At 47.3% G+C, this 21,488-nt stretch overlaps 1 protein-coding gene and 1 long non-coding RNA gene across 2 annotated transcripts; both read right to left on the minus strand.

The window, feature by feature from the left end:
* Positions 1-473: 473 nt before the first annotated feature.
* Positions 474-3,871, minus strand: LOC124297565 (heat shock 70 kDa protein cognate 4-like). The gene is made up of 7 exons (XM_046748729.1): positions 3,632-3,871; positions 2,961-3,079; positions 2,414-2,743; positions 1,930-2,328; positions 1,477-1,848; positions 965-1,342; positions 474-887 (listed from the first exon to the last, which is right to left on the minus strand). Exons 1-7 carry the CDS (start codon positions 3,831-3,833, stop codon positions 765-767), a joined length of 1,923 nt encoding a protein of 640 aa, XP_046604685.1. The 5' UTR covers positions 3,834-3,871; the 3' UTR covers positions 474-764.
* Positions 3,872-4,031: 160 nt separating this feature from the next.
* Positions 4,032-5,771, minus strand: LOC124297567 (uncharacterized). The gene is made up of 3 exons (XR_006906637.1): positions 5,674-5,771; positions 4,309-4,488; positions 4,032-4,155 (listed from the first exon to the last, which is right to left on the minus strand). It is a non-coding gene; the product is annotated as an uncharacterized LOC124297567 (long non-coding RNA).
* Positions 5,772-21,488: the final 15,717 nt, after the last annotated feature.

Here is a 21,488-nt window from a genome sequence, read left to right on the forward strand (position 1 = left end):
CTCTATATTGATCTACTTTATAGAAACTAATCGACTAGAAACTGACTAAAATAAATACTTATCATCCTTTAGTATTTAGTACATCAGGATGGGTTCCGAAGCAAAGAAATAATTTTATGGGGACTTGTTATCGTGATTCTTAAGATGAATCATGTTCACTCTCTTCGCGTACCAATTGTCTTCTATGGAACTCAAGATAAACCTCGAAATCTCAACGACAAAAGCGAAATTTGTGTCGAAACTACTATTCACCGTCTGGACTCAAAGTTAAGTACTTTTAACGAACTCTGCCGCTATCTGTGAGGTATCCAGAGAACAAATCAAATCAGTCGCCACATTTCAGCCGACAATTTAATCCGGAATAATCATCCCGAGTCCGGATATAACGTTTGATAAAATTGTAACAATCTAGCCTTAGATTAAATAATTACGTATTGTCGTTAATTGTTATTATAATTCGAAACAACCTGTTATAAAAAAGGACGATGATTGTCAGGAAACGACACCGCGTCCTACATTATCGACGATGGGTAAGAATACCGACTGTTGAAACATTACCAGCAGTCGGTTCGACAAATGTTTTAAAAGCGAACTTCGAATCGCGGTATCGTTAATAGAATTCGTAAATAATGAACGACACATTGATCAGGCATGCTGAAAATAAAAGTAATTGAATTGCTGAAAGGCACGTTGGTGGGTTCAACGTTGTTCCGCACTGCGGTAACCGCGGTGCTCTGCGTTACGGACCGTAGCGAATGCCTCGGCTAGTCGACCTCCTCGATGGTGGGATTGTTGGGATCCCTACCACCTCCGGCTGCTGGTCCGGGGAATCCAGGAGGTGGGGCGCCACTAGCTTGGTAGAGCTTGGTGACGATGGGTCCGCAAACCTTGGTCATAAGGAAGAAGGAGATAGTGAGTGAGGAGGATGGGAAGTAGGCCGATGAAGTACTCGGCAAAGCCAGACCTTTTCAACCTCCTTGAGTTTCGCCTCGAATTCCTCCTTCTCGGCGGTCAAATTGGCGTCCATCCACTTGATGACCTCGGTGCATTTGTCGGATATCAGCTTTCTTTCGGGCTGGGATATTTTCTCTACGATCTTCTGGTCCTCGATGGTGCTCTTCATGTTGAAGCAGTAGGACTCGAGGTTGTTCTTCGCCGATATCCTGTCCTTCTGCTTGTCATCCTCGCTCCGATACCTCTCGGCTTCGTTAACCATGCGCTCGATATCCTCCTTGCTTAATCTACCCTTGTCGTTTGTGATTGTGATCTTGTTCTCCTTGTTGGTCGACTTCTCGACCGCGGACACGTTCAGGATACCGTTAGCGTCGATGTCGAACGTTACCTGCAGCAGCGGAATATAACGAGCCGAAGCATTAACTATACACGATCAACAAAGTTCCTGAATAATTGATCCTGATGAAGCGACTTGCGGAATCCGAAGGTCTCCTCGTTGATGCAACATGTTAAGAATTTCACCTCGATCTGAGGGACGCCTCGGGGAGCCGGCGGAATCCCCGACAACTCAAACTTCCCGAGGAGGTTATTGTCCTTGGTCATCGCTCGCTCCCCTTCGTAAACTTGTATAAGGACGCTCGACTGGTTGTCCGAGTACGTGGTGAACGTTTGGGTTTGCTTAGTCGGGATCGTCGTGTTCCGCTTAATGAGGGCTGTCATCACGCCCCCGGCCGTTTCTATGCCCAAGGATAACGGGGCGACGTCCAGCAATAGGAGGTCCTGGACGGAGTCGGACTTGTCACCGTGTAAGATGGCGGCCTGGACAGCAGCTCCGTAAGCGACGGCCTCGTCGGGATTGATCGATTTGTTCAGCTCCTTGCCGTTGAAGAAGTCCTGACCAAGTTTTGCCACGGCGTTAAAAACGATCAGTGATAAATGATCCCGCTAACAAGGAAGGTATCCCATGACACCTACCTGGAGGAGTTTCTGCACTCGCGGAATCCTTGTGGAACCACCAACGAGTACGATGTCGTCGATGTTGGCCTTGTCCATCTTCGCGTCGCGCAGTGACTTCTCCACCGGTTCCAAGGTGCTCTTGAACAGGTCCTGACACAGCTCCTCGAACCGAGCTCGCGTTACGGAGGTGTAAAAGTCCACACCGTCGAAGAGCGAGTCGATCTCGAGGCTGGCTTGCGTCGATGACGACAAGGTCCTCTTGGCCCTTTCACATGCTGTCCTCAGCCGGCGCGTGGCTCGCTTGTTCGTCGAGAGGTCCTTTTTGTACTTTCGCTTGAACTCCTGGACGAAATGTGTCACCAATCGACTGTCGAAGTCCTCGCCACCCAGGTGAGTATCACCAGCGGTGGACTTGACCTGCGAGGAATATGCGGTTAATGGGTTAATCCAGTTATTCTGGTAATAGTTGAGCGGCCGACGGGCCTCGAAAGCAATTATCGACCTCGAATATCCCGTCCTCGATGGTCAGAATTGACACGTCGAACGTCCCGCCCCCCAGATCGAAAATCAGGACATTTCTCTCCCCGTGTCCTTTCTTGTCGAGCCCGTAAGCTATCGCCGCTGCGGTCGGTTCATTAATAATCCTGAGGACATTCAGCCCAGAAATGGCACCGGAATCCTTCGTCGCTTGACGTTGAGAATCGTTGAAGTAAGCGGGCACCGTGATCACCGCATTTGTAATTGTCTTGCCCAGGTAGGCCTCGGCGGTCTCCTTCATCTTCGTGAGAACCATCGAGGATATTTCTTCGGGGAAAAACGACTTGCTCTCACCCTGCAGGGGAACAAACCGGAATGTTATCTGATAATTTACCGTCGAAAATGCTTGTCAAAATCACGAGTCAACTAATGACTTGAAATTGAATCACGCGTCTGAGATACGTTCCGTAATTCTGTCGTCTCTGTAGGTATACGAGCTCATAAATCATGCTTAACTCCTTGGATTAATATTGTTAAAATAGTAATTATACCGTCTCTGCACAATTTCTTACTTTGTAATTCACTTGTATCTTTGGCTTCGTGTTGTCGTTTATAACGTTAAAGGGCCAGTGTTTCATATCGGCTTGAACCGAAGCATCGTCGAATCGTCGCCCGATTAATCGTTTCGCATCTAAAACCGATCGAATCGTTGTATTGATAGATAATCGTTTCGTAACGAGTTACAGATTGATTGAAAACTCGCGCTAATGAGTTTTGCTGAATTAAATCTTGGCCCACATTTTTTTTCTCTCACTTTATCTCGCCGATCTCAGGCCGCGATTACTTAACCATCGATCATCAGATTGCTCGGTAATTCAATTGCGTTTATCTCCAAAACACTAAGACCTTGTCAGCTATTATCTTTTGCGTATGTGTAACACAATTTGCTCAAGAAAAGGACTAAAACAGTTTGAAGATTAGAGAGATTACGTTTTCCTTGAGAATCACCGATGAAATAAGCGTCCGGAGTCTGGCCGTGAAGTATAAACGGAGCCCGGAAACTCAAAGTGACTATAATATAAAATGAACAGTCGTAATAAAGGAAGGAAAGGATCACCCTCGGGGGTAGTTTTTGACGAGGAAAGATTTGATCGAGCGATTTGCACCCGCCGTTTTAAAATCAAGGATATTTCCAGTCCGCTTTCGAACCGAGTCGAACATCTGCGGGGTAGTTTTGTCTCACCGAAGATGGTGTTAGTCGGGTTCATGGCGACCTGGTTCTTCGCCGCATCCCCGATCAGCCGTTCGGTGTCCGTAAAAGCCACGTAGCTCGGGGTGGTGCGATTCCCCTGATCGTTCGCTATGATCTCGACTTTCCCGTGCTGGAATACTCCGACGCATGAATAGGTGGTCCCTAGGTCGATGCCGACGGCCGGGGCTGTCATGACGAGCGGAAGCGTCAAATTCCTCGTCGGCTGGAAGGAAAAAGGTCCCACAAGGATCGAGGTATCGGAAACTAGCCTTGTCAAAATCCCGGTGCCAATCGACACGCTTACTCGCGCTTATGTAACACTCACCCAGCGATTCCCGGATCAATTTATCCCGCGTTCCCTGAGTTAGATTCCAGGTAGTTTTACGGGACTCTCACCACTTGTCCGTTTCAACTCCACGTAACGATCTTTGAGTCACAAGAGAAGAGACTGACCGTTGATCATCGTCGTCATGCTCGTTGTTGATTCGATCTTTCAGCTGTTCGGGCCAGGCCTACTGGAGCCAATTTGCGTGAAATTTTGACAGCGATTAAATCTGGCGTTACGTTATAATGCAAGGGAAACGTCGTCGTGTTTCCACGAAGCCATGGAGGTTTATAGCCGGTCGCGGAAACCCGAACACGAGGTGGATATTAGGTAAAATAAAAACCTAGTTCGTCAAATTGCCGGTTCAAAGATCAACCGGAACACTCGTAGCTCATGTGCACATGAAATGCTTGTCCGCAAGCTGGAAGCAAGTTTTCCGGAAGAGACCCTCGAAATCCTCTTACGTTTGTGTTTAAGTACCCTTCCGATCCTTGAGTGGAGATGCTAATTAAACCGCTGCAGACTGAAACAGGATCACAAACAGCAGGTCATTCACATCGAAATGGTGGTATTGCGGGATTTTATTCGTAACTAGTATCAACCCGATGGTGTAATAACATCTGGACGTTCAGGGCTCCGTTGAAGATCGTAAATTCAGACCGGTTTCCGCCCGAGGCTGCATTCACGCGATACCCACGTCCTGCGAATCTGCAATAGCGAGAGACATGTCCTTCCCGGAATCTCTTTGTTCCGTCACATTGTTCAGCCTTTGAGATGAGTAGAAAATTGGAGCTTAGGGTGAAGCCTCTGGACTTCGGTGAGGCAGCTAACAGTTCTGTTATACCGTTTGAGCCCGGAGCTTGAAACAAGCCAGAAACCTATATCCACTGCACAATAAAGCCGAGGCGAAATCCGGAGCAATAATTTATGAACACGAGGCCCGCTGTAAGCTCTTGGTTGCGATTCGGCACAGGAAGTGCGAAACGTTAGAGGCCGCGAGACGTTTTCGTAGAGGAGGCGAAGAGCCCGGCGTACCCGTTAGCTTTCGTCCGTTAGAAGAAAGCAGGGCTTGACGGAGGGTAGGAAGTCGTTTTCAATAACGGAAGCGTTAGTATACCGACTCGCGTACCGCCGTAGCCGTTTGAAAAATAAACAAGAGAATTCCCTCCTGCAGGAAGTCGAGCTGCGCTGTGTATTCGCGCGGCAGGGTAAACAGATAAATCGTCGCGGCTGTGACTGCTCGGAAGATGTAATCCCTGCAGGACTGCGGGAAGGAGGAGAAAGCCGGAACTTCTGCAGGGAAAGGGTGGAACAGGTCGCTCAGACTTGACCCCATAAATCTCACGATCTCGCGTATCCTTCGTGTACAATAATTTCGCCGAATGCACGAATCGTTCGAGAGGATGAAGGATCAACGATGTCCTGCCGCGCTAATCGCGGGAGGCGAACAAATTTGCTTACGGATCCCGTCTCCCGGGTTCCTCTTCGCGTCGGGATGATCCTGCGGAAAATGTCCGAGCGAGATTTCCCCCGGCGTGATGAGGGAGCCAGGATCCTGATCGGGAACGCCGCATCGCCCTGCATCCGCATACCGATTTGCACATGCACTCGGTGGTTATTTGAGCTATTTCACACATGGCGGCCACCGATCGATATTTGCAGGCAATCCCATTGCTCCGGCATTCCGGGACTTTCGTATGCCTCTTACCTTCACGCTCGCTGCAATTCCTCCGACTCGACGTGTGCACTGTACACCGCATCCCCTTTTCGGCTGCATTGCGTACGATACAGATCGTTCCAAAAGTGTTTTACCACCAATCCTGAGACGTGACGGTAAATGAGAAGTATGAATTCGCTCTGAAACGAGGAGATGGTCATATTTTTACCATCGATGGCGTTTCACGGAATCAGGACGAACATACCGTTCGACGAGTTTCTGGATATCGTTCGATCGAAGTTCATAGAGACGGTAAGACTTGCTGCATCGACTGTATAGCGATGTAATGCGTCAATAAAAATGCGAATCAGTCGTTGGCGGAGGATATTTCAGCCATGATTTCCTGGCTAAAAAAACTGGTGCACATGTCGAGGGAAATTTTTACCACCCGGCACGTACTCCACTGGCTCTGCTCTCCTTCACCTGCCTTCGGAGGCTGCGGGACTGCGGAGTCAGATTGAATGCGCGCATCCGGGAAACGCTGAGAGAACCCAACAGCTACGGAATGGAACCTGCATCGGCAAGTGACGCTGCAGGATGTCGGGGCGAATTGCGGTTCCATGCCGTCAGCGTACGCGGTACGCGGTGAAGTCAGCTACCTTGAAAATAAACATTCGAAATACACCGAATGGAGAAAAATTTTCACGGACCTTTCAGCAAACTACACACCTCGATGCGATGCATCTTATATGTGTACGTAGTTATACGCATATTAAAGATTTTTGAACTGCGAAAAGGCATTTTTCCTGCTGCTCGTTTCGATATTTTATCCCGATCGCAAATAACCGTACTACAAAAAATTCTAAAAACAGTCTTGCGGTGAAAATGTAGATGAAATTAAGTAGCGAATACCGAGCTCGATCGTTCGTACATTACGATGACGGAAATTTTTTCTTTTATACACAACTTCTCGACACTTATTGTCAGTCGAACCGGAAATGCGCGGTTTCGCGCAATCGGTACGACGGGAAAAGAATTAATAGCTGAAACATCGAGCGGAGGAAAAACGGACGAGCGCAAAGAGCGAGAGGGAAAAGGACGCCGTCATTGTCGACCGGTATTATAACCGGAATAGGAAACCATGCGGCTGCAGTACGCCGAGCAACGGCTGGACGCTGTTATTTGCAATGCATATAAATGTATCGGAAACGGTCGCATAATTGCATGAATCAGAGTAATTATCGTTCCCAGTTTCCCTCTCCCGCGAGCTCGCTGTTCTGTCGCGTTCATACGCGCGTATCGCTGCTTATACCGCGGTAGGCAGGAATTTGCAGTTCGTGAATGTCGACGTTTTTGCGCGTACGACGGATGGCCTCTGATTCCGCTGTTTCTCTAATTAATTACCGGCTGTGATTGCGACACAATAATTATTTCAACATCGACTGGATTTTCCAAAGATAGATTATGTAAATTATCATGCAGCTGTAAACAAATTCCCCGCTGAAAACCACTTCCTTGTCGATTTTTCCATCCTCAACGTCGTACAACGGACAAGAATAACTCTTGGTTCGTTAGTGCCAATGCTCGTAAACCACAGGTACGTATTATTTCCGCGGAGAAATATATAGTGTCGATCCTCAGATGTACGAGAATGTTTGAAGTCCGAGAAGAAACGATCCGAATATCGGTGCGTTCGCAATTCGATATTCGTGATTCCTGCCAATGATCGCTTCGGGTTAAAACCGATCGCTGGGCTGGATTCTCGTATCGTTTGCGGCATCAGTGACGATAAACGCGCTGGCTTTAATAACGTTTTGATTAAACAAGATCTTAAGGTAATCCACGGGCTTTCAGGACCGAAGCGCCTCTCGACTCGACTCCATGCCTGCAGCCTGGCGCTGCCTTGGAGCAAGAATCTCTACCCGTTTGATCAAGCTCCGGTAGAACTCGAGGCGATTGCATCGACTACTGCACCGATCGATCCCAATAGACGTAGACGCGTGCAAATATAATCTGAATAGGACGCCGAAGATGGGACAAGGCAGGTGCAGCTGCATCGGTGCAAACAGGGGCTCGACGAGTCTATTGATCCCGAATGCAGCTGTCTCGATGTTCCTGATTTTCAAGGATTCAACGACAAACGCAGTAGTCGAGATAAGGAGCTTGCGAATTCCGGCTTTCGCGTCAAAGAGACGCAAGGTCAGTCACTCTCGCAGCGAAATATCAGTCATAATCGCGATTTTATAAAGCGAAAGAAAATATTTTCAGCGTCAAACAACCCAGCGGTGAATATAATTGTTCGTCGTCGTTGGCGCTGTTCAGATAGCGAGTGAGCGGCGATAAGCGGTGCCGATAAAAAAAAAAAAACGTTTTATCAAGAAATTGCGTAACGCAGATAGCGGTTAGAAATGTGTTGAGAAAAAGGTGCGCAGCTTTAATTCTTTCTCTATCTATTTATTGTGGGTTCAGTGACGCCCGTCCGTATTTACAAATCGTAAACATTTATTACTTTTCCCCGCTGAAGCTGCACTTCGATAACGGAACATGTTTAGCTAATGTACGATGGAATGTCCGGCTCTCGTTTTCCCGAGACGCGATATCGCGTCGCAATCACTCCGCAATCGAGCACAATACCTGAGCATGTTTCAAGTCGAGAGAGCCGGCTGCACGGTGCGAAAAGAATCGTGCCAAATTCGCGCGTTACGTAGCCTCGCAGATATTCGCGCGCAGTATCCAGGACTTAATCATCAGTGACACACATGCCTAGAAAATACCGCACGTACGCGAGGAGTTGATGATTTAGTCGCGGAACGACGATTATACGTTCAAAGTATGAAAACTTCTCGAGTTCGAGTGCTCTGCAAGCATGATCTCCTTACGTGTCTGTTTATAAATAGGCGATGCAGAGATTATGAATATAAACTCAATTTACTGGATTCATGCACGATCTTTTCTCCGCAACAATCGAAGGTTGAAAGCAACGGTATGTCGATCCAACATCGCGTTACCTCATTCGATGACGAATACTTTGGAACGGTGCTTGTGTGTTTGCGGATGTGTATAAGCCTAGAGAAGATAAAAACGCAGAGATAACGATACCGCGCGCGATCGGTGCTCGGTAAATGAAAATTTTCTCCTTTTATTTCTATTTCTATAAACCGAGCAACCTCAGCGGCTATTTTATTCCTAACTTTTCATTTTCACATCCGCCCGCAGTTTTTGTTTCACGGCTTTGATTCCCCGGGATTGCATCGTTCGGTGCATTAACGCGCCATGAAGGGTCGTCGATGCGATCATACAGGCGGTGGCATGGTGCGGTAGGATATTGATTTGCAATCGAACGCATATTTCGCAACGAACCAAGCCGAGTCGGCAATGATTCACCCTTGCTTCGGTGTGCGTTAGAGTTCCCGATACCAACACTCGCGAATCACGAGTCAAGTGGACGCGGGTATAAACTACTGGCCATAGATCTGCACGGACTGTCACTCCAACGTGCCGCACAGCGGTGTGTAAGAAGGTTCGGTAAGCGGTGTAGGTCGGTGCCTGAGCTTTGTTACCACGTTATTGGCACGGGGTACAATTGCACGGACGGTAAAACACAAGCACAGATGCATAATACAGGTTGGTACGCATATCGCCAGCGGGCTCTTGGGTACAACTTGCACGTATGATGATACCCGGTACGAACACCTTGACGTCACGTCGTCACTATTGCGTCGCCTTGTATATAAATCGACGGAACAACCTGCGCCTCGCAATTACACCGTCCGAATGGCACATCGCTCGATTCTATGGGCTTTATGGACACACCTGTGGTCCGGTTACAGGCGCGGCTTATTCACTCGGTAGATACGCAAGGTGCGTAGTGTGTTTCGATGAAATCGGTGTCACTCACAGGTGGTCCCTTCCTCCGTTGTACGTTTTCCGAAGTCAATGGACCGGAATTGCAAGCACCGAGAGTAAGGAGAGGGAGAAGTTAACTTGAGTCACTTCAGCGTCGACTTTCAACCGGTCGTGAAAGACGCGAACGATCACGACTGTTGTGATATCGTTATTTTTTCATATTCAAAAACCTTTATTCTCGGACTCTTTCTTCTCATTATTCGCTGACGTTCGTTAGCAATTTCGGTATCTGCAGTCAGAAGCGACAGCCGACGTGCTGGACACAATGCTGGATGTATATAACGAGAGAATGCCAGCGCAACGCATAATGCATCGGCATCAGAAGCAGGCTTATGTAATCACGGAGAACCTTTTACGGACCAAGTGAGCACGTCTGAGTTATACACCGCATTTATCTCGTACGTGCTGCAATATTCACATACCTGCAAACGAACGGTGTATAAATAAACTCGTCGACAAACTGCCGCAAGGTCCTTCGTCGGTTACTGTCAACGTGCCAAAGACGGCGATGAGTAGTCGCCGTTGCACACAGGTCGAACAGTACTGACCGCGGAAAGTCGTGCCTTATCTCTCCGATTTTTACAACCCAAATCCATCACCACGGATCGAGGGGAAACGGATCGAACGACTGTCGTGGTGCTCAAAGTCGTGCAGATTTTGGAAACGAGTCGCATTGAGTCACGTGACGAGAGGCGACGATCACGCTAATTCCCAGCTCCATCGGGATGTGACCAATATTGACAAATTCACTTGCCTTACTTATTATACCGATCCGTAACTCTCCCTCTCTCTCTCTCTCTCTCTCTTTCTCGAGTTGCGCAACGAGACCGGTCAAATAATAAGACGGCGATCTCTCGAGGCTGCATCGCGGTGGGTACGAGATCAATACGGGAATATACTCGGGATGGTACCGTCATGGCCCGCCAATATTAGCGATCTCCGAAATATTCGTGTAAATATTTGCGTACCGCGCAGGTTAGCCTCGCTCGCCTCAAGGATATCGTGCGTGTCCAACGTGATCAGTTTCCACGTTACTCCGTAGGTATCGAAAGCTCTCGCCTCTAACCCCGAGGCTTCACCCTAATTGATTCCTGTTAGCAATGTCACTGCGGCAGCCAAATATCGTACGTGTGTTTATGTGCCGTACACAAAATCATCGAACCGACCGACGATATCGGTATCTTCCTAATTTCGTGAACGTATATTACACATCGCACAGGCCAACCCGCGATTTTTTACACCTCGACGCATCTGACCCGCGAATTTTTCTTTATTCTTTAAAAAAATTTCAAACAAGAAAACCTGGAGGCTACTCGAAATTCGGATACGTAAGGAACGGCATGAAACGCCGGTAGCTTAAAATTTAGATAGGCAGGATAAGGATGGTCAGGAGAAGTTTGAAGTGGATAGTTTTATTCATCTGGTTCTCTAGGAAACATTACAATGTCCGTTGAATAATAAAAACAATTGGATTAATCTCAGAGTAGATTTTTTTTCTCTTTTTTCGTTGACACCTGTTGCGACTTGAAACGGCGACAAATAACTTGTTTTTCTTTTTTTTTATTCCCTCCTCGTTTCGTTCTCCAGACGATCCAACCCGCAGAGAATATTTCCACGCATCGCGTGCACAGTTGCGTTATTTACGACCGTAGGAAAGTTCTCGATTATCCTGTGCGCGCTGAATGAGCGTACAAACACACACAACACACACGGTACGGGATTGAAATTAACGATCTCTTCGCTGCAGGTACGTTTATTATTTGATCCAGGTCCGAGGTTTGCATGAGGTAGGTACGTATTACTCACTCGCAGCAGCAGCAGCCTCGGTCCTGATATATTTTCCACGATATCCTACAGTGATTCGATGGGCATTAACTGCAGCACGCGATTATGGTTGTTCTACGGCTGTGGTAAATCGTCCCGATTTAAGGAAACCGCGCGACCGATGCGTGCGTCAATTTTCACAATATATCGGAATATCGATACATCGATAAACGTTTCGGAATACAAGGTCCGGCTGTCCTGCAGGAACCGAAGGGACGAAGGAGAAATCGAATTAGAAGCCTAGTTACACGCCTCGTCGAGCCCGCTCACCAGAGATTGATAAATCGCTATTAAGTATATTTCCGCAAACCCTCGTTTGACCACTTATTCATAGAGATCCCTGACACACGTAGTACGAAGCAGCAAAAATTTTTCTTTTCTTTAACCCCCTTTTTCCGCACCGCCGTTAGCCTGCGTTTATTACACTTTTATATCGCACTTTCGCCATTGGCCTTAACGCCGCATCGCGTACCACGCAGCCATCGCAAACACGGTTTCCGTTCGAGGGATTGTCTGGTTCTTTTTTTCTTGGAACAATCCGCCGTTTCAGTACCGCAACCGCAGTAAAAATTCACGACCGAGAATCGCCGTGTAGTGGTAAAAAATGAACTCTGTTACTGGAGGAAAAATCGCGTTATCGAAATCGATGATGATTAAGGTAAGCGTACCGGTTATTCGCACGTTCAGACCCGATTTTTGACCTTAATTACGAATTTCTCGATAACTGAAACCAATTGCTGGACGGTTAGACACTACGAATTTATTTCTTGGTCATCTCAGAACTAAGGATCGAACAGATACCTACTCAATAACTGGGAAAACTTTTAAATCCAACGGATAGAATGAATAATGATTGCATTCACTGCGTGCAGAGAATTTGCGCAAAGTACGATGTCAACCGTACCGTTGTCCGGCAGTGTGGGCATTGCATAACAAAGAACGAAGGTTTTCTCACAGCTAATTATCCGCACTAGCCGTAAGGACGTGTATCTATATCTGAGCTACAGCGAAGTTTCAACACGGATCGTAGTCAGTCGGTTGTTGCAAAGCAGGAACTTTTTCTGGGTCGATAAACGGAGCGTTTGGTCAGGAGCAGTGGCAGGACGACTGGACAGGATGTGTCCGAGACCGCAAGCCAAGCAACGCGGCCCATTACAAGAGATTTCTCGTTCTGATCCAGGGTCAGTTTCTCGGTAGCTTCGACCGTTCGCGAAGCTGAGCTTGCAACGACGAGCGTCGGTCATTCTACGAAACGAAGACGTAACGTTACAGCAAACAACGCGACGCGACAATCAACCCCGCATTTGTCGCTTGCTCATTCCGAGCTTTGTCGGACAGCTTGCACAATGGTCGGATTTCCTCTTACTTCGATGTTACATTAACGAGAGTGGTTACAGCTGCCGCAACTCGATTGCCTGTAAAGGCTGCGGGTTTTTCCCCGTTTTACACACACACACACACTTTCTCTCTCTCTCTCTCTCTCTCTCTCTCTCTCTCTCTCTCTCTCTCTCTCTCTCTCTCTCTCTCTCTTTTATTACACAGCCACCAACTACAGCAAAAATTCCATCTCGTCACGCTGCAGCTCAACGTCAATCTCTGCGTACCGACACTTTTTGTCCAACCTTTATCAATTCCATTCTATCGTGTGTTTAGATTTTTTACCAAGGGGAAGCTTGCTCGATTCGTTATTGCAGAATCACCCTCGTCGAGCGGCGACGTTTACCCGCGGGTTCGCGTATCGCTCGGGAAGCCAATTTACAAATAGGATACCACCGTTCGGGATGTTTTTCAGTCGAGTCAAATTGAACCGGTCTGAATTCCGTCTACTGGATCCTCCGTTTTTACACCGGGCTTATTTTTCCCTGCGATCCTCTATTTTTACATACCTACCGTTTTCTTCATGCACCCCCGATCCTTTCGTTATCCCGCTTCTTTCACTCTCTTTCAGCATTTTTCTTACGCCGTGCGTTCTGTGTATTTTCTCTACTTTGTACGTACACATTTATCTATATACACATATGCATATATACAACGGCAAATTTCTATAACGATTGCACGTATGAGCCGAAGGTCTGCCTCCCAGCTTCGTCCGTATCGTCGGCCTGTTTCAATCAACTATATATATACATATATCACATACCTTACATACGATTTACATACAGAAAATATTCTCGTACCGCCGCTTTTGCGTTACGGGATAAATATGGGTTGTCTCAGGGGGATGGGAAATTCTTCGTGCACCGGGGAATTGGATTTCGAACGATTGGTGGAGAGAAATACATGAATGGAAAAAAAATTGAATACCGCAACGTAAAAAAAAAAAAAATAAATAAACGAAGAAATTGGCCAGCTGCATCTAAATCCCTGGGATTTTTTTTTAATTTTCTTTTTTTTTTTTTTTCTTTTTCTACGTCATTATTTTCTCCTATCCTATATATTATACAAAGATGAAAAAACTGCTCCACCCAGTTCGTTCGGTGAAATTATTTTTCTCCTTACATTCCCACCGAAGAAGAAAATCTTGGCAAAAACTCACCCGGCTTCGGATTACAAGGTATATGATTAATTCCACCAACGGACGAACGCACGGAGCTCTCGAAATTCGCTTCACGCAATGGAAAGGCGATGTAACTTTTCGAACACAAAAGAATTTTGGCTAATCATTTCACGGACGACGAACAGTGATCCGAGCGTTGTTGCGAAATTACTCGCATTTTCGTCGAATTGACCTGTCCAATAATATGATTAATCGCCCGGCAAAACGTTACTAATCACCAAATATGATCACGAGGCTTGGTTTCCCGCGTTTGCAAATTCACCGTATCTGCACAATCTAATCAAACGTATAATGATCCAGCATATTTTAACCTCGAATTACCGAGTCCTTGATTACGTCTTTAGTTTTCACTGTCAGAAATTAGGATTCGTTTTCGCAATCCTCTTGCGTGCGAGTTGCTTGCGGATATTCTCGAGAATCGCAAAGATTGCCGCGGAAATGTACCACCGGCAGATTAGACGACCCTCGGTACGTGGTGCATGCATTATCTGGTGCACAGGTGCGCGACTCAATGGACTTGTGGCCGCGTATCGGTGTTTGCGCATTAGCATTCGATAGAGGAATAACTGCAGGCTGGTCCGTGCAGCAGAACCGTTATCGTGCGAGTAGCTGGCACGTCGCAGTCTCTCTATAATTTATTGTCACAGAGCTGAACAATTCCGCCGACTCTAAGGACGCTGCGAGACTTCCGGCCTTGACTGTAAGGTAATCGTAACGTACGGGAAGATCCTCAAGTTCGACCCTTCATTTGATTGAAAATAATAAATAAGGAGAAGGAAAATATGCATATTTTAACGACTCGTGGAACGATTTTCATACGCAAGAACGAAAAGCGGAGAGGATAAGTAATTCTTTTGTAAAACAGAATTGAAACCGAGGTTTGCTTCGCTCGGCAATCGTTTCACCGCCTCTTACACCGCCTACCTAATTCTCGTTATACCTCGAGTGCTGATTCACATGGTAATGCCGTATGTAAATTTATCCGCATATCGCGTTTCGTAACGCATTCTTCAATACGACCGGGACGATTCGCCGGTAGCGTGAAAAACCGAGAGGTGTTCGAACCACCGGTGAAGAAATGCACCTCGATTTCACGTATTATTATTTCTGCCGTCTCCCGGGAAGCTTGGACTCTTTTTTATTATCGGTAGAGATGAGAAGAGATCGATATATAATATATAATTATCGATGCAGGGCACAGCGTTCGGCTGGCAAAATTCTAGTTGGGTGTAAAGAAGTTTCTTCACCGCGTTCTTCTAATCCGGGGGGCTCTGCTGTGTAAATGGAATAAAAGTGGCTCTCGGCTTTCGGCTCGAAGTTTTTGACGAAATAATCGAGCTCTTAGATAAGCTAGACGTGTCTTATCAACGACGTTCTCGCCGCCACTCCTGCTGATTAACTTGTCACGACTTGATCCCAGCCGAGCTGCGCTCGAGAGCCGAAAGAATTCGCAAGAGTTTCAAGTTGGTATGTAGCGTATATGGCGTACGGAGAAATCGGAAAGAAGCATAACTCGCCACACTTTTCCACATACCGTGTATGTATGTACGTGTGTTTCTGAAGAAAAAGAATAAGAAGAATAAGAAGGCGAAGAAAAGGAAGAACAAAAATTCGCCGATATCCAGCGGCGGGGCCGGGAAGGACGCACAAGGAATCGTAAAATAACGCAGTCCCGACACCCCCGTGGATAGCCGGCAGTGCCTTCGGGATATTTCCGGGATCAGGACTTCGCCTGATACATTTTGAGCAGCCAGCTTTCCCCCGTGCTTTTACGAGGTCCACGCCACTGGGCGGAGCGCGAACCGTCATCGTGAACAGCATACCGATATCTCGAGAGGAGAGAGGAGGCTTGCCGTAGAGAACGCTCGCCTAATTACCACGGTAATTAAAGGAAACACGCAGACGTATTCACTAAACGGTACAAACGGTTGCCGCACGAAATCCAAACGTCGTACGACGCTTTTAGAGTCGAGCCTCCGGTACCGTAAGGAGTCACTTGAAATCACGGCTCCTACGAATCTTAAACTCGAGGATGGTCCGTCTTCGCCTGGTATCGACTCCGTCATTCGCTTATGGATATGCAATTCACGAGTCGATCGTGCCTGCATGTAGACACCCACACTTGCGATCGCGGGCACAATAGACACCGGCGCATAATAGCGACCAGATTCTTTATAACGGAAACATCTTTTTCTCATGCTAACTAGCAATTAAACCGACATTCCCAAACCGTTGCGTCACGCGTTTAACGTATACGCGATATCCACAACGTCGCTATCGAACGCATGCGCATATAAGCCTCGGATGCCTTACGGGATCTATCGACATTCCTCGTTTCCAACGATCCCTGCGGCGTGTATTACGGGAAAAAGATTTACGGAGTCACGGCAAATTGCTTTTCCATCCGCAGCTGATTCCATAATTCTACTGTATCGACCTGGAAATCTACAGAATTGTACAAAGCGTTCTCTGTTCGGGAGTTGAGCGTTTTGCCGTTGTTATTTATCAGGATATCGGAGGATGGTGCGATTTTTCTCACTTCGTAGATCGACGCATCGCTGCGGCGACACGCTGAGCCAATTCCTTCGATAAGTCACGCCGCTGCTTTCTGCAGACAGCGGAGAGTTGTCGCCGAAGGAGAAAAGAACGCGAAGGTGCCGAGCAGAGTGATATCTGATACGGTTCGCCAAGGAATGATAGCTGCCGGACGCGTGACGGTTGGACTTGGACGACGAGTTTATTTTTCCCCTCCTCTCTTGACGTTTTTTCAGTCCGATACCTAGAACAATGCCGCTATTTTTCCCGCACATAGTCGATGTGTATCGGGGCTGCACGCTCCGTTGGAGCTTTGACTTTGGCTTCGAGAGGCCAGCGAGAGCGGCGGTTGCAAAACGAGAAAATTGTGCATTATCGGCACGAGACGTTAACGCGATTTGCCAGCTTCGCTCGCTCGAAAGCTCGCGAAGAACTCGGGGCAGGCTCAAATCTGGGTTAAGTTAACGTGCGGTCAAATTTTCCGAGTCGCTTGGCCAAGACAGTCGCCACATTGTCTCCGCTCTCCTGCCAGATCCGAGACTCTTGGAGTATGGCATACGTGTACGTTTATTAGCGACCCATACAATCGTACAGTCCAAGGTTGGCAGTGGCCAAAACCCCCGAGCCACGTCCGCTCTTTCTATATATATATATATATATATATATATATATATATATATACGCACACATATGCACGAAGAAAACAGAAAACGTGGGGAAAAATCCTGGAGGTAGGTTTTTTCCCATAGATTCTCGAGATCGTCGACGCGACGTCGTGATTTGGTCTTTTTCTCACGATCAATGGAGGCTATAGAGTTCCGAAGCCGCGTCATTCCGTTCCTGATTATCCCGCGGGAGAGGAGAAGCGTGGAAGATTTTCCGGAACCGGATACTTGCCTAGTCTGCATATCAATCGCACTGCAGCAGACTATTTCCTATGCAAGCGAAGGGGATTCGTCACGACAACATTTCCACCCCCTGATCCACACGGTCATTCGCGCCCGACGGTATTTGCTAATAAACACAGACGCGACGCCGAGAAGAAAATGAATCAAGCTCACGTTAGGGTGGTTCATTTTTTAACTTTTTTTTTTAAACGTGCTACTCGAAAAATTTGTCACAAATACTGGAAAACAAAAATTGTCGTATAACCTGGAGGAGGTAGGAATATGTTTAGAGGTCGCTGTCAACAAATTTTTCGAGTGGAATCTTTTGAAAAAAAAAAAACGTTAAAAAATGAACCACTCTGGTACACATGTTATTACAGCAGAGGACAGGCAACAGTCCGCAATGAATCATCCGTTCCCATATCTCTCTAGATATAAAGATTATCGCAAGAAGAACGCATAATAATAACAGCGTTATCTCGTAATACCTGACCGTAATATCCGTATGCTGTTATTATTATCGGTGTTCCTCATCCTCGGGCGTCGTCTGGATTTCTTCGTCAAATATCGTTGAGCTTGGCGTATTTCGACCTCGCTTCCGAATCGCGTCTGCTACTCATTCCCATCGCAAACTGTCCGGTCTCCAACATACTTTGATCATCGTAGACCCTTGACTCCTGGAGCATGAGCATGACCCCCTCGAGCCGAGGGTCACGAGCCGTGGGTCGAAGGCCGGTAATTCCCAGTGGATTAATCCTCTCATTTATCCGCAGAGATTCATTCCTGCATCGTTATACGAGCACATTATATATTCCTCCCGCATTCACCCACCCACTTGAAATCATTCCGAGGATCCTGCGAGAGCCTCGGCTTGGAGCTTTTGCCAAAGCGAATCGAATGATTTCCAACTCGCGCACAAAGAGCCTGAGAGTGCAACATTGCCGAGGGTATACGATAAAGAATCTGCATGAATCGCGTGAGAAATCGTCCATCCGAGCTTTCGTTACATGCGGAATCGCGTAACGCGTGACGCGGCACGATGACATTGAAGAGCTGCCGCACATCGGTTCGATCATTCCCCGTCCCATTGTTCCGGACTCGCTTCTGCGTCGTTGGAAAATAATCGGCAGTCATTCTTGGCTTGCATTCTCTGTTTTAGCGAGCGACTAACTGCGGCAGGGTCGTCGAACCGCATCCGGACAAACGTCACGGATTTCGCGGTGCACCCCAGCGTCCGACGAATGTAAGTGCGAAGGAAGGCGCAGCGTGGAAGTGGGCACCGCTTGGGGGATATTCGATATTGAAGGTAAACCCATACCGGACTTCCGCTCGTTAAAACGTCCGGTTTTCGCTGGGAGGCGGAGAAATGCCACAAGTGCGTAGAAGCGAGCACTCGGAGACATTTCAGCGCGTCCTTCGGTCCACCTTATCTCTCGCCGAGACAACGGACCAGATAAGCCAGATATCTTCCTCTTGTTCCCGCGGTGCACACCTCCACCCCGCTTATCTTTAACGCTGTTAGAAACGCCGGTCACGTGCGCAGTTCTTGGTAAGGGCGATTCCAACTTAGAGGAAAAACCGTTATCAATAGGAAATGGAAAATTGCGGGCAGAGCCGTGACGCCTCAACTAAATCTTATCTCAACCACCTTCGGAGAAGCTCGAAGAGCCTCCGACCTGAGTCAGAAGAAGCTACGTGAATTTGGCGAAGCCTCTCCGATGCGTCATCGTTTCTTTTTTTTTTTTTTTTTTTACCCTAACGATCGAATTAACGAACGGCGCTGCAGCCTCTCGTCTAATTGGAAATGCTGGAAATCGAGCCTCCGGATGGCCTAGGTGAGGATCCGTTCCTTCGCCCGCCTGCCGAGAGGCACGAGCCATTAGCCGTCGCGTTCTGGCTTCTGGTGCACGCCGGGAACTCGAGGGTTGCGAATCTGGAACAGGGATGCTGGGGCGGACAGAGATGAGGTACGGCAGAGTGGCTACGCCCAGCTCTCGCACTCTCGCGCGGACGATCTTTTAATACAAATTAATGCTTTTAGCGAAATTAACCAAGAGGCCCTGGTAACTCCTCGCGAGGATCGATATTCGCCGATTACCGAGCGGCGTCGTTTGAATTTCGAACGGCCTGCAGGGGTGAAAACGTCTGCATTAGGGTGCTTCATTTTTTAACGTTTTTTTCTTTTATTTTATTTTTTTAACGCACCACACTCCTCTTCCTCCTTCGAATCTACCTATCGCAGTGCTTAACGAAGTGGCACGATTCCACTTGGTGTTCGTCGGACGTATTTTAAACCGTTGCGAGCCACAGACGCTTTTATTCAACGCACGATCGTTCGCAAATCAGACCGAGTCGAGGCTCGCGTACATCCTAAGTCGAAGGTCGTTGATCCATGGTGGAAGTGTACTCCTTGTTTCCACGAATCGCTAAATTTTTCTCCACTTTCTTTACTCTTATCCAAGGGACGGATCCGGGGAACGGTATTAACGACGTGACGCGAACGTTAACGAAATGAAAAATCGAAAAGCAATTACCTCCGTCGATAATTTATTCACGATATACTTGTGAAGGCGTGATCGTAATCAACTCGCGGTGATTGAAACGGTTCGAGGTTAAGTCAGTAAGGTAAGCGTATCATTTATCGACCCTGTCCCAATTGTCGACCTTTCTTGGTTGCATCTGTTTGATCCTGAGTTCCAAAATTACCAAAAAATCAATTTTCAGTGTCGAATCCTCTAGCAATTGGTTTTAGTCTTCTAGTAATTCACAATTTGTACCGTCAATTTATATTTTTGGAATATAAAAGGGTCAATAATTGGATCTAAACGTCTCAACAACCGGTACACTTGTGTTTTGATACTCTTTACGTTCCTTACGGCAAAGCCAAAGGGCCGTAGATCTATACGATGGTTCATCGCATTCGTAGATACAGATTACACTCGGAGTGGCGCCCTTTCTCTGCAAGATAATAACAATAATCCGGAGTCGCAGGCAACGTGTGGTACACATGCATAGTATAGTTATAAATTTAATACCGTTAGAAGAAGCGGTGGTACTACTACTCGCAGAGTTCACGGAGGTCACAAAGGTCGATAGATGAGGCCTTCGGCTCCTTCTTCTTCTATATTAATTCTTCTTCTGTAAAGTGTCTTCTTTTTCTCCGTCTCTAAATTTCTCTTCTTCTTTTACGGTATCCTAATGACTGCGATCGCCTGCCGGGCGATGCGGCACCGAATTCTTGGGCATTTAACCCGATGCATTAACCTTCCTCTTACCAAGTAATTGCACTCATTGCGGCAATGGCGGATATACGCAAGGCGAGCCCGATCCCCGTTTGGGGAGGCTGCCCGAGTGATTCAGAGGCTAATTGAAGCTCCCGTTTTTAATGAAACGGACCCTCGATATTACTGGCTGTGTGGTATGTGGCCAGTCGCGTGGGTGCCATGCTCCCGGAATGGGCTCGGGGCGAGTTTATGTCTGATCACGTACGCTGCCTGCCGGGCGCTAAGATTCATCTTATGGTGTATTAGTCACACGCGGTATCTGTGTCACGCTGCCTAGGGGAAGGTTAATGAACACCGTTATTGCTAATTGACGTATTAACTGCCCTCGACGCCTGCCCCGTGGTCCGGTCGACACCGTGATTAAATTACGTACGTGCCGTATTAGGTAAGGAGAGTGATGCTCCCATCCACCCACCACCCCATAAAAATTCCCCACCGTTACCCCTGCACTCACGTCCTCCGGTACGGTACACCATTCTCGTAAACTTTTCACGTCCTCTGCAGATCTCTTCGTTCATCTCAATCGCGGCCGATCCAGTGCCAGTGCAGCGTTGCGATTTTACCTCGTAAAGATAGACCCCCTTACTTTCCCCCTTTCCGGCTTCCCTTCTCTGCAGTTAATACGTAGGTAATAGTTTCTCCTTTCTTTCAACGTCTTTTTTCACTCCGTTCAGATTCTAGGTCATTCCTTTTATCTCGGTTCTCGTTACCCGAGGAAAGAAAAGAGGAAAAAATGAAATCTCTAGTAACGTCTATGATATGGGATCAGGAAGTGGCTAAGATTAACTGCGGTCTTCCATAGCCGCGTATTTTCTCTCTCTCTCTCTCTATCCCTCATCCGGATTCGCATCCTTTCTTTATTCCAAGTTCAGT

Source organism: Neodiprion virginianus, chromosome 2 (genome assembly GCF_021901495.1).
Source record: "Neodiprion virginianus isolate iyNeoVirg1 chromosome 2, iyNeoVirg1.1, whole genome shotgun sequence".
Classification (NCBI taxonomy): domain Eukaryota; kingdom Metazoa; phylum Arthropoda; class Insecta; order Hymenoptera; family Diprionidae; genus Neodiprion; species Neodiprion virginianus.